The 11,846-nt window shown below is 41.6% G+C and overlaps 2 protein-coding genes across 8 annotated transcripts in view; both read left to right on the top strand.

Moving 5' to 3' along the window:
• Positions 1-297: 297 nt before the first annotated feature.
• On the top strand, positions 298-5,004 carry hs6st2 (heparan sulfate 6-O-sulfotransferase 2). Its single transcript, XM_079839225.1, has 2 exons — positions 298-1,147; positions 3,294-5,004. Exons 1-2 carry the CDS (start codon positions 588-590, stop codon positions 4,138-4,140), a joined length of 1,407 nt encoding a protein of 468 aa, XP_079695351.1. The 5' UTR covers positions 298-587; the 3' UTR covers positions 4,141-5,004.
• Positions 5,005-5,842: 838 nt separating this feature from the next.
• mbnl3 (muscleblind-like splicing regulator 3) overlaps positions 5,843-11,846 on the top strand; it is a 55,725-nt gene continuing 49,721 nt past the window's right edge. For 4 of the 7 annotated variants that reach the window (XM_079839148.1, XM_079839153.1, XM_079839147.1 and 1 more), the window contains exon 1: positions 5,885-6,189. The gene's annotated coding sequence lies outside the window, so the exon portion shown is untranslated. Of the gene's footprint in view, positions 6,190-11,846 lie in introns of all 7 variants that reach the window. The other 3 variants (XM_079839149.1, XM_079839146.1, XM_079839151.1) reach the window with 3 other exon arrangements.

The following is an 11,846-nucleotide window of genomic DNA, read 5'->3' as shown; positions in this document are numbered from 1 at the left end:
GAAAACGTGATTCATTAGACCAGGCCAGGCCACCTTCTTCCATTGCTCCGTGGTCCAGTTCTGATGCTCACCTGCCCACTGTTTTTTATTGTATTTTGATTGTTCACAGCGGCAATAGCCTAGATGTGCATGAAATATAAAACTGTTCTTTTATTTCTGATTTGTTTTTGTTAAATAAAGGAGACATTTTAGCAAATTAAATGTCTAGAGAAAAAAGAATCAGTAAAATCTCAGTTGCCCCTCTCCCCCCTCCCTCATGGGGACTTTTATTGTGAAGAGAAAAATGCGGGTGCGGGCGGTGGGAACGGGGAAGAGCGAGTACGAATTTGTGGCAGAGGTAAACAGCAGAAGTTATCTGAAGATCTATGCGATACGTTGTGACTACGGATGGGAAAACCTCGTGGAAACATGTAGACATTAATTACGTTCGATACCAGGAGATAAACATCAACAAAACGCGCTGGGCGTGTTCATGTTTTGATGTGTTGAGGCTCGAGTCACAGGTTTTGTTCAACATTCCTCCTGGCCGACGCGACGCGGCGGGGAAACGCACAATTGAGTAATGCTTTCACTTTTCCAGCGAGAAGATGGATGAAAAATCCTACTACAGCCGGCTCCTCGTCGCACTGCTGATGGTCCTGTGTTTCGGCGTAATTGTATTACAATACGTCTGCCCTACGTCCGACTGCCAGTTGTTACACCTGGCATCATTGTCCTCGAGACTAGGGAGTCGCGCGCCCGGGGATCGCATGAACGGAGCCGGTGCGGGAGATCCGTACAGCTCAGAAGACGGTGCTTTGGTTCGCTTTGTGCCTCGCTTTAATTTCACCGCCAAAGACCTTAATCGCGCTGTAGATTTCAACATCAAGGGGGACGATGTTATAGTGTTCCTCCACATTCAGAAAACCGGGGGGACCACGTTCGGGCGTCACCTGGTCCGCAACATCCAGCTGGAGAGGCCGTGCGAGTGCCATGCGGGCCAGAAGAAGTGTAGCTGCTACCGGCCGGGCAAACGGGACACCTGGCTGTTCTCCCGCTTCTCCACCGGCTGGACCTGCGGTCTGCACGCGGACTGGACGGAGCTCACGAATTGCGTGCCTTCTTACATGAGTAACCGTGAGTCTCAGGAGAGGCACGGGATTCCCAGGTGAGAGTTTAATTGGTTTTTATCAGTGTGTGTAATAAACTGATTTTGGTGTCTATAATGGACTGAAACGCGTCTTCACAAACAAACTTATTTCTTTTGTTATGGTATTGTGTGTTGTATGATGTCACGGTGTGCTTCTCCACTCCTTCCCCTCATATTGTTCTCGTTCAGTTCAGTGTTGGAGCCTCTTAGCAAGTCAATTATGTGGAGACAAAAGGCCTCCAACAGGTCAGGCTCAACCCCAGAGTGCTTTCATTCAGCGCATTCCTGCAACAGGGGACCCATCATCATAATCATTCACCCTTTCAGACACCCTGGAGGGCAGACAGCCTGCTGGCACCAGAACATCTGCCATTCTCTCAGGCTTGTCCTTTAAATAAACTCCTCTTAGCATGGGATAAACAGTGTTAGATAATGTTTGCACTGGGAGCTGGGAGGCATTGCTTTTGATAAATAAGTGTTGAGTTCCTTGAGCATAGTTGATTGGTACGGTTTTAAAAGCTACACTACTGTTAAAAAAAAAAATAATGCTTTTATTCAGCCAGTACAAATGCAGTTGATCAAAGGCGTCAGTTAATGTTATTACGCAATTTCTATTTCAAATAAATGGTGATCTTTTGAACTTTCTATTCACCAAAGAATGCTGAAAAAGGTTTCCACAAAAAAATGTAGAACAAATGTTTCTTGAGCACCAATCAGCATATTGAAATTATTTCTGAAGGATCATGTGACACTGAAGCCTGGAGTAAGGATGCTGACAGCTTTGACATCACAGGAATACATTGCATTTTAAAATGTACAGAAACCAGTTATTTTACATTGTAATAATATTTTGCTATATTATTGTTTTTACCCTATTTTAAAATCCAATAAATGCTGCCTTTGTGAGCATAGGAAACTTTCAACGCAGGGAGGCCAGTCAGCGACGCCTGCACTTTTCATTAAAATTGAGCAGTAATTAAAAAACCTACATTACTGGTCAACAGTTTAGGGCTGGTAAGATTTTTTTTTAGTCAAACGGTTGCGAATCACCTTTAGTTTACACTAAACCCTGCTTGCTTTTGAATGGCGAGGCTTGTCTAGGAATGAGTTGGTTATTTTGATTTGGCAAGTTCCCCAGGTGAGGTTAGTTCATTCTGTAAGATGTGTGTGCTGTGTTTGTTTTTGTGCATTCATAGGGCAAATGCTTTATTGTGAAAAGGGAACCAACACTGTAGAAAAAATTTAACCTGGTTGGTTAATATTCAAATAGCAGTGAAAAGAACTAGGGAATGTTGGGATGCACCAGTATTAATATTCTGAGCCTGACTGGTACCAATTGTTGTTTTGGTTGATAACCGATGAATGATAGATATTAAAAATCTATACTATTATGATTGGTGTTTTAAAATATTTTTAAGTTAATGTCAACTTTACTTGTATAGCACCATTAAACAACAATTAATATGCTCTCATTCTGTACCATTTGCCGACGAGCAAGATATGCTTGGTTAATACCCATATAAAAGGAATTACATTACAATAATCAAGCCTTTGTCGAAATAATAGCCTGGAGCGTTAGATGACTGCAAAGGCAAGCTAAATGAAAAATAGGGGTAATGAACAATTAAATGTACAACAATATTGACTGATGTATACAGATAAACGCATGAAAGGCCTGTTTTTCAAATGGACACGATTCAATCAAACCATAATCCCATGGGCTCATTGTTGGCTTGCAAGTAAAGAAAAAGTTGAGGCTCTCCAGAGATGTTCTCTGTGCTGTTGTTGAATAGATTTGTCCAGAGAGTCTTAATTGATATTCATATGGAAAGTGTTCTGGATGTGAGCTGAAAGATGATTCCTCTCATTCGCTCATTCTAAAATGCCCATAATTACCGTCAACAGCAATAATTCATTCCGTTTTCCATCAAGATCGCTCCCCTGACACACTCTAACAGAAACTATGCCATGAATAATTCTGTCACTGCGAACATGCACAAAATATGATAGCTTTACTCCACTTAATGATTCATATGCAATATTACATTTCATTTAGTTTCTCTTTTTATAGTCAACAGTGCGATTGCTTTAGTTTAAACTCATTCTGCCACTTTTTTGATAACTTCATTTGATTTTAAATTCTTCTCTTTCCTGTCTCATGTAGTAGAAACTACTACTACATCACGATCTTGAGGGATCCAGTGTGGCGGTACCTGAGCGAATGGAGGCACGTTCAGCGTGGTGCCACCTGGAAGGCCTCTAAACACATCTGCGATGGCCGTTTACCCACCCTGACCGAGCTGCCCAGCTGTTACACTGGTGACGACTGGTCGGGCTGTTCATTGGAGGAATTCATGGCGTGTCCTTACAACCTGGCCAACAACAGACAGACCCGTATGCTGGCCGACCTCAGCCTAGTGGGCTGCTATAACCTCTCCATCATGAGTGAGAGCCAGCGGTGGGTCGTGCTACTAGAAAGTGCCAAGCGCAACTTGCGAAACATGGCCTTTTTTGGTCTGACGGAATATCAGCGTAAGACGCAGTACCTCTTCGAGCACACGTTCCGCCTGTCCTTCATAGCGCCATTCACACAGCTCAACGGCACCCGCGCTGCGAGCGTAGAGGTGGAACCAGAGACCCAACGAAGGATTCGAGAGCTGAACCACTGGGATGTGGAGCTGTATGAATATGCGCGGGACCTTTTCTTGCAGCGATTCCAGTACGCCAGACAGCAAGAGCGCAGGGAGGCCCGTCAGCGACGCCTGCAGGAGAGACGCAAGCTACGTGCTAAGGTGAAGCCTTGGTGGGGGGTGACTGCAAAAGCTGCTATTAAACCCACCAAAGAGCCACCAATGACAGAACAATATCCTGCTTTCTCAGAAGAAAAACAAGCAGATGCTGGACAAAAGCAGGAGAGCGAGGCAGAAGGACAGGTAGAGGACAACTGGTTAGAGGAAGATGACAATGAAAGCATATTGGACTATTCAGAAAATGTGGAGCAGTGGCGGTAGCCAATAGCTATTTGGGAAGAGGGTTGAACTCAATAATGGACTACGAAATGGTGATTCCATTTTATTACTGTGGGGTACCTATAATCCTTTAAGCCCAAATCACTGCTAAAGATTAGCATGTACGGGTTGTTAATTGCGGGTTGATCTTTTTGTGACACATGAATTTTGTGGAATGCACCTCATAATTCCCATATATATTGATTCATAGCACCAGTTCACTGTCAAATATCATAGTTTAAATTATCGTCTTGCAGCCTGACCTGTCTTGTGACTTGTGAACAGAAGAGATGCTAAAATCCACAATCCCATGATCCCCATTCTGCCCTTGAGAGAGGGCATTGTGACTCCAGGTTGCAGGGAGATCATCTCTGCAATTAATGTACTGAAAATCACTATGGAGGAAAAGCAAATGCTAAATACTTCTCGTTAAAGCCAAAGAATGGGATATTTCAGAAACACCATTTCCTGAACTTGCTGTTCTGAGGAAGGTGGTGGCAGCACATTTACATTCCTGTAATGTAAGATTTAAAATATTGCCTTTTTTTTTTCTTTCTCCAAGTGTCCTCAACAGTCACAACCCCATGCACATCACAAGTCAGCCTTTTGTTTAAGTCCAACACTTGTCTTTTGAATTGTGTTTTTGATTTAAGATGTTTTATATGAAATGCATTTCTTTCTCATTCCTTTTATTTATATGTTTGCTAATAGTTGGCTCATGATTGTTTGCTACTTGAAAATAAAAAGCCATTGTGAATCACTTCATCTTTATACCACACCATAGGTTGTACTGAGGAGTGCAGACTGCTCTGCTGGAAAATGAATAACATTTGTGAGAACTAATAAATATTTTTTTTATAGTAATCCAAATTGCTTGTGGCTAGTTGCACTTGATCCGGAAGGGAGAGTCTTCCCTTTTCCCCTTTCCCCCCTCTACAGCAGATGGAGCTAAAGTAACACACATTGCTTGCGAATGGAAGCTTGCATATATAAACACATTTGATCTGTAGAACATAAGGTCATATCAAAAGGCACATTTTGGTTTTGAAGTTTATAGTGACATTGTAACTGCTGTTACTTAAATCCCCAAATTAGTTTTTGCATGTTGCTGGACATGATTTGAGCTGGCTACTGCAATTCCCTAATTCACTCTTCCGTGAGTATTGCCCCCCCCCCCCCCCCCCTTATATTTCCAGTTATACTCATTTTGGTTGGATCATGCACATGCATATCCATAGCATCTTTACACACTATTCTTTTGACCCAGGCCCATGAATGTTTGTTGTCCAGCATATAAAATAACTTTTATTATTAATAGCCTAATTGGTCAATTGTATGACATGTCAGGTCATGTGATGTCATTATGGCTGCGTCCACGAGGGGGTGACCGCTCTATGTATAAATCGGTCTTAGTAGACTAATATGGGGCCTTCATCTCATGCGAGCATTCTCTTCTATTTCATAAAAGTACTATTCATTTATTTATGTAAAGTTCCTTAGTTTAAAAAAAAATGTAATGTTGAGTGCAACTTTAAAACACCGCTTAGCAACGTAACAGTCTGCATATTTACATATAGTACCATAATAAATGTATTTAAACCCACCTTTCTTGAATGCTTCGCCTAAAATATTTCTCATTAGGTCTCCTCATCCATGAGGCGCAGTTTACATTAATGTCGAGTGGGAATCCCCCTAAAATGGAGGCAATACATGGGAATGCACGTAGTGCCGCGCACACTTTCGCTCTACTCCTCCCTTCTGCCCTCCCTCGTCTCGTCTTCTGCCTAGCAGCAGCTAGCAAGTTCGCTTCACGCTTCCCCATCGCTAGCTTCGTCGTTCAACACGAAACACCCCGCAGCCGCAGGCCATTGTACGAGGCTTTAAGCTGCAAACTGCGCGATCGAAAGCTCTCGGTTAAACGCGGGAACTTTTGCAACCAAAGCGCGCGCCTCACATCAGCCAGTGATCGTGACGTAGTTATTGACAAATCTTTATTTCGCTTTGCGCTGCATTTGATGTCACCCGAGCTCTAGTCGTGCGCCGTCTGCACAGGTGAGTCATCTACTTTCATAAAGACCAATATTTCACATTGTTTATCCAGTCTTTCCGCACACGTTATTGCAAATGTGATGGGTGTAATGCTTTGCGCGCTGTCACGACTGACGCTTGCTCGTTTATGGGTCTCCATCTCTAACCTTGCTTTTGCGCACATGGCCTCTTCGCACAGTGACGCATAAAACTAGAATTTGAATTTCTTCATATTGTTAGCAGCCAAGTCTATCGTTTGACCTCACCGCATAAGCTGTCATTTATAACAAAACGTCCGTAATGCAGTTCGGTGTCAAGCGTTGATCATAGGCTACACTTGCTGACAGCTGTTGAGCTTTCCATCAGTGCTGTGGTGTCCTGAACAGCACCTAGTTTGTAAACTGGTTGGATGGAGCTCAAACTCTGCTCACATGTTGTGTGTGCCCCTGTAATAGTCAGGTGCAGTTGGCTGTACGTCTTTTCCGATGCTGTATTTGTGTCTGAAATCTAAAACAAGCAATGCTGTCATGCTGACATTTCAATTTTCATGGCCAGAGCTGGATGCGGTCCCAACCATAAGGTGTTCACCCACGGTAGGACCTGAATTTGTCCTTGATTTCCTGGAACATGTGAAAGGTGGTAACGTTACTGGAATATTTGTGAGGGTGGTTTTGTATCTTGGTGTGGTTGAAGTTAAATGTCCTTTGTCCCGCTTACCCTTAACATCATCGGACATTCGCCAGCACAGACAACTGCCCAAAGCCAAATGCTTTAGTGTATTTTGTGGATAGTTTTGTAAGCATTCCTTCTACGAAATATTGTTGAGTCTGATGTCCTTTATTTTGTACGGTCAAGCCTGTTTATGGTGAAGGTTTAGTAGGGTACCCACAGTCATGTAGTTATTAATAGTCATGGACAGTTCTACAATATGTGTGTGTGTGTGTGTGTGTGTGTGTGTGTGTGTGTGTGTGTGTGTGTGTGTGTGTGTGTGTGTGTGATAGATGGATAACACTTTAACAAGGTTCTTTATGCTGACATTAGCTAATGCAGAGGTTAACATCAAATTTGATGTGTTAATATTTTACTTAAACAAATTTATTTTTTAAGTTGTATTGGTTAACATTAATGTATTGTAAACAAATATGAATTAGCATGTACATGAACCTGATTAATAAATGCTGCAAAAATTATATCTAATGCGTTAATAAATGCTAACTTAGTGAATGTTATTGTCAAATATTATCATTTATAAAATATTTATCTGGCTAGATATAGTTCTTTGTACATTTCACAGTTGTGCCATATACACATTTCGACATGCTATTTCGGGACGAGACATTTGTACACTAAGAAGTATAACAGTCTAAATTGATATATTCCATGGATTACTATCTGACATTGAAAATTTAGTGTTTTATTGACCTGTACATAAATGAAAACTGCAGGGCTATGGAGGTCTGGACAGTCGTGTCCCTGAAACTGCCAGTTGTTGCATTGCAGTTAGGACTTGCTTCGTGATGAACATTTAAAAATCATTTAATTTATTTTTGATCTCGTTTGAATATCAAATAATGCACAACAATGAAGTGGGTGAGTTAGCCTACACCATACGGTCATGGTGCGGGAGCACCTGCAGTCGTGTGAGTGGCAGTTGACATTCTGTTTGATTTCACACCTTGTGATGTGCACTGTCAAAGGTCAGGTCAGAGGAGTCCTGCTGCTTTAGAGGGCTGGTGTCTGTCAGACTTCAGTGGCATCGCTGCCCTTTAGTTATGTCTGCGATTTTAAAGGTTTTCACATGGCTGACTAGTCATATATCTTGGTGGTAATACCAGGCCAATACATAGCACGTACTCTCCTTCTAACCAAGGGGTCTGTTTATCCTGCACTTCCTGATTTAAACTAGACCCACATACACCCTGTCCGACGACAAGCTCCATTAGTTCCCAATGACCACAACTGGTATAGCAATAGAAGTGAGAAAACAAGAGCTAAGTCCTTCTCAGAGGTGTGGGGTTAAATCAGGTGAGCTGCTGAGATGGCAGTAACCCTCCTTACAGTTTTTACCTCATAGGGAGCAGATAGGGAATAATATAGGAAGCACCCTGATGGTAGGAGTGTGCGTGAACAATGAAAAACTCTCCAAAATCTGCTTTTGAAGAAATATCGTAGTATCATGCTGCAGTGTACATTCTCTCAGTTGCTGTTCTGGCGTGGCACCCACCCAACATTCTGTACAACGCGAGCGGCGAACATTCACATCACATGTTTAGCAACACAGCAGTATGGTTATGCTCACATGACAGTTAAACATTTTATTCGCACTGTTCTGACATATGCTTTTCTGAGTGTATACCCCCAAAATACATGTGCACTAAAAGACTTTCAAACAGCATGTGAGAACTGAATTATGTTCGCATCTTTCGCATCTTATTGCGCTTGAACTCTCAAATACACACATAGATTTTTTTTGGCGGCCACCAAAAACAATTTTGTCCCGCTAAAGCCTTATTTGATCAGTTATTGTGATTTATTAGTGATGTAGTTAGCTGCTGCGCATGTTAACTGAGTGACAGGGAGAACAAGCAGTGTCCCTCCCTCACGCGCAAACTCTCTGTCTTCAAAATAAGCACTGTCTTAGCTCATATTTCACATATTAATCAAAATCAACTGAACTGACACAATGGTAAAAGGTCAGTTATTAAGTGTTTTCTGTGTTGACAAATCTTTCGCGATGTTCTAACAGACGGGATTCGCACACAATTCGTCCTCTAATGTCCAAATCGTGACCTAATGACCCATTTGAACGGAATCATTTTAACGTCTGGTTAAAACAACTCATCTGTCCAAAACTAAACTCACGAATCAATCATTTACTCAGAACACCTCTGAAATGAGAACGCAACCCCATTTAGCAAGAGTGGTTAGTAAGAACTAGCCTTAATAATCCACAGTATTTTCAGGTTATTTATTTATAGGGCTGCAACAACTAGTCGAAAAAATCGATAATGAAAATCATCGACAACGATTCTCATTATTGATTAGTCGGGTCTGCTCTTCCACCAGTCGCGCCAAATTACACTACTGAATAACACATTTCTATAGCCTGAAAAGCCACAACAAGATGTTGGGTCTGGGAACACACCATTGGCAGGGCTCAATCCGAGGGGCGGGATAAACGGTTGTCTTTCAAATTCCCTCTGCACGCAATAGGATAGCGCTACAACCAATCAGAGCTACGAAGAAGGTGAAGGGGAGCTAGTTGATATATTAAACTTTTGCCGTATCCGGTAAGCAAAACTCCAAACACATCTTCCTTTCTTAAGAATGACTTCAGTGCCGTTCTTTGTTCTTTTCTCAAAGAAAAGCTTAACTCCAAGTCTTCCTGAGTCGCGGCCTAAACCGATTCGAAGGACCGCTGTTCGCCAGCTTCTTTGTTTACAAGTAGCACGCGGAACCGCCGCAGCTCTGCCGTCATTATGTTAAGCCCGCCCACCGCCTCACCTGATGTGATTGGCTGACTAGAGTTTGGTTATTCCAGCTCGCAAGCCAACGGAGAGTTGCTAGACGACCCTAGGGTGCGTCTAGATTTCTAGGCCAGCATTTTTATGGACAAAATGAAAGAAATAGTGGAGTGGAAACAGAGTGAGCTGATGCAGGAAAGGGACAGGATCCAAATGCCCAAAACATGAGAATTCTTTATTTTAAGCTTTAAGCAAATGCATTAGTGTTTAACATACCCTGACATGCTTAATCAAAAAATAACTGACCAACTAATCGATTATCAAAATAATTGTTAGTTGCAGCCCTATTTATATTGACAATGTGTAGTAAAATATATATAATTGTTTAGTTTAGACTGGAGTGAGGTGAAACCAGAACAAAGCAAGTTGTTGTTAGCTAGCTGATCATTTTATTAAATTGTATATGGTAGAAAATTAGGCTATTTGTTAATACATTTGAATCCTATTTTTTAATATTGATATGATTATATACCAAAGACAATTATCAGTAAACAATGTAAAAAAAATTAGGAACAAAAGAAACAAACATCAAGGTAAAAGATCATACATAATATGAGATATCACGAAAAAAATCACCAACTGCTGCTTTGCATTTGTTTTAAATTTATTGTCAGTATTGCGCTCGCAGATCACGTGGGTAGGGTACTTTTTACTGCGTGTGTGGATGACCATGTCTGTCAGCCACCACCGAAGACCATTTCTGACCCAGAAAAAACCCCTGCAAAAGGTTTACGTAAACACAGTCATTTATGTCTTAAGTGAACTTAAACAGTTGCGAGAAAATCGAATGTGTGTCTGTATATTATATCCATGCATGAGGTCTTAAAGTGACAGCAGCCTAGAATACCTCTGTTTATCATTAATGTTAATTTAAAAAAAGACAGAGAAAACCACTTACTGCTCTTCATTGAATAACTTCAGTAGCTTTAAGAATCAATGGATAATTTATACAGTGTAGTCTATGTAGTGTTTTATTTTTACATTTGTTTATTCAATTTCTTATTGAATGCTACTGTTAATTATAGCTGAAAAATGTAAAGCCATGTTTATTTAATTTGTATATTATATTGTATGCTAACATTATTTTAGGGTTCGATTCTCGCTATTAAAGGGGTGGTAAACCACGATTTCACTATTCTAACTTTAGCTAGCGTGTAATGTTGCTGCTTGAGCATAAACAACATCTGCAAAGTTACAACGTTCAAAGTTTAAAGCAAAGGGAGATATTTGCTTTTAAAGAAATCCATTTCTAAGAACTACAGCAAACGGCCAGTAGGCGACTACACACATTCCTCCAGGGTTGGTGACATCAACAGGCTCAATATTTACATAAACCCCTCCTCTGAGAATATTAAATGGGAGGGGGGGGGGCATTTTGTATCGCGGCGCTGTTGTGGTATAGTTAGGCTGGAGTGTTGTTGCCGCGATGCCGAGGAAACGCTGTTATTTTCATCCGGATTGCAGGTCTGGGGTACTTGCTTTGTTCAGCCTTCATAGGGACAGGGGTGCGTTGCAGAGCGTTTAACATACAGCATGTTATATGCACGTGTGTATGAGACAGAAGGGAACAGGCACGTGCGGGGCTCCCGCAGCACATCTCACGGAGGGAAACTTCCACAATGTTCGCGAGTTCAATACCGGATTTGCACAACGTCAGCTGCGTGAGACAAACGCGGCCAGTGTGTGAATGCACGACGCGCGCGGGGCTCCCTCCCGCAGCACATTTCACGGAGGAAAACTTCCACAATGTTTGCGAGTTCAATACAGGATATGCACAACGGCTTGTCCTGAAAGCTGGATTTACAAACAGAAGCTGTTTACGGGCCACAACCTGTAAGTCTGATTTATTTTTCATCGATGTGTTTTCCTGTAATAGGTTGTAGCAAGGAAGTAAACAGATGACAACACTGTTCTGCAAACCAGTCTGTTAAATGCTCATTCATACTTAACGTTATCCGACGAACACCTATCGTTACAAACACTATCGTTAAAATCTCAACAGCGAACTTGGCATTAGTGTAAATGATTCTTTGATTAGAGCTTTTATGTATTATTTATCTACAGGCATGCTAAACATGGTTCTGTGTGTGATTTGGCTAACTTACTAGTAAAGCCAGTGTTTAGTGTTTTGGGTTAATAGTTCTTGCGACAGATATT

Source organism: Gobio gobio (assembly GCF_949357685.1).
Source record: "Gobio gobio genome assembly, chromosome: 16".
NCBI lineage: Eukaryota > Metazoa > Chordata > Actinopteri > Cypriniformes > Gobionidae > Gobio > Gobio gobio.
The sequence above is the reverse complement of the archived record's forward strand: the minus strand, read 5'-3'. Positions and strand labels throughout refer to the sequence as shown.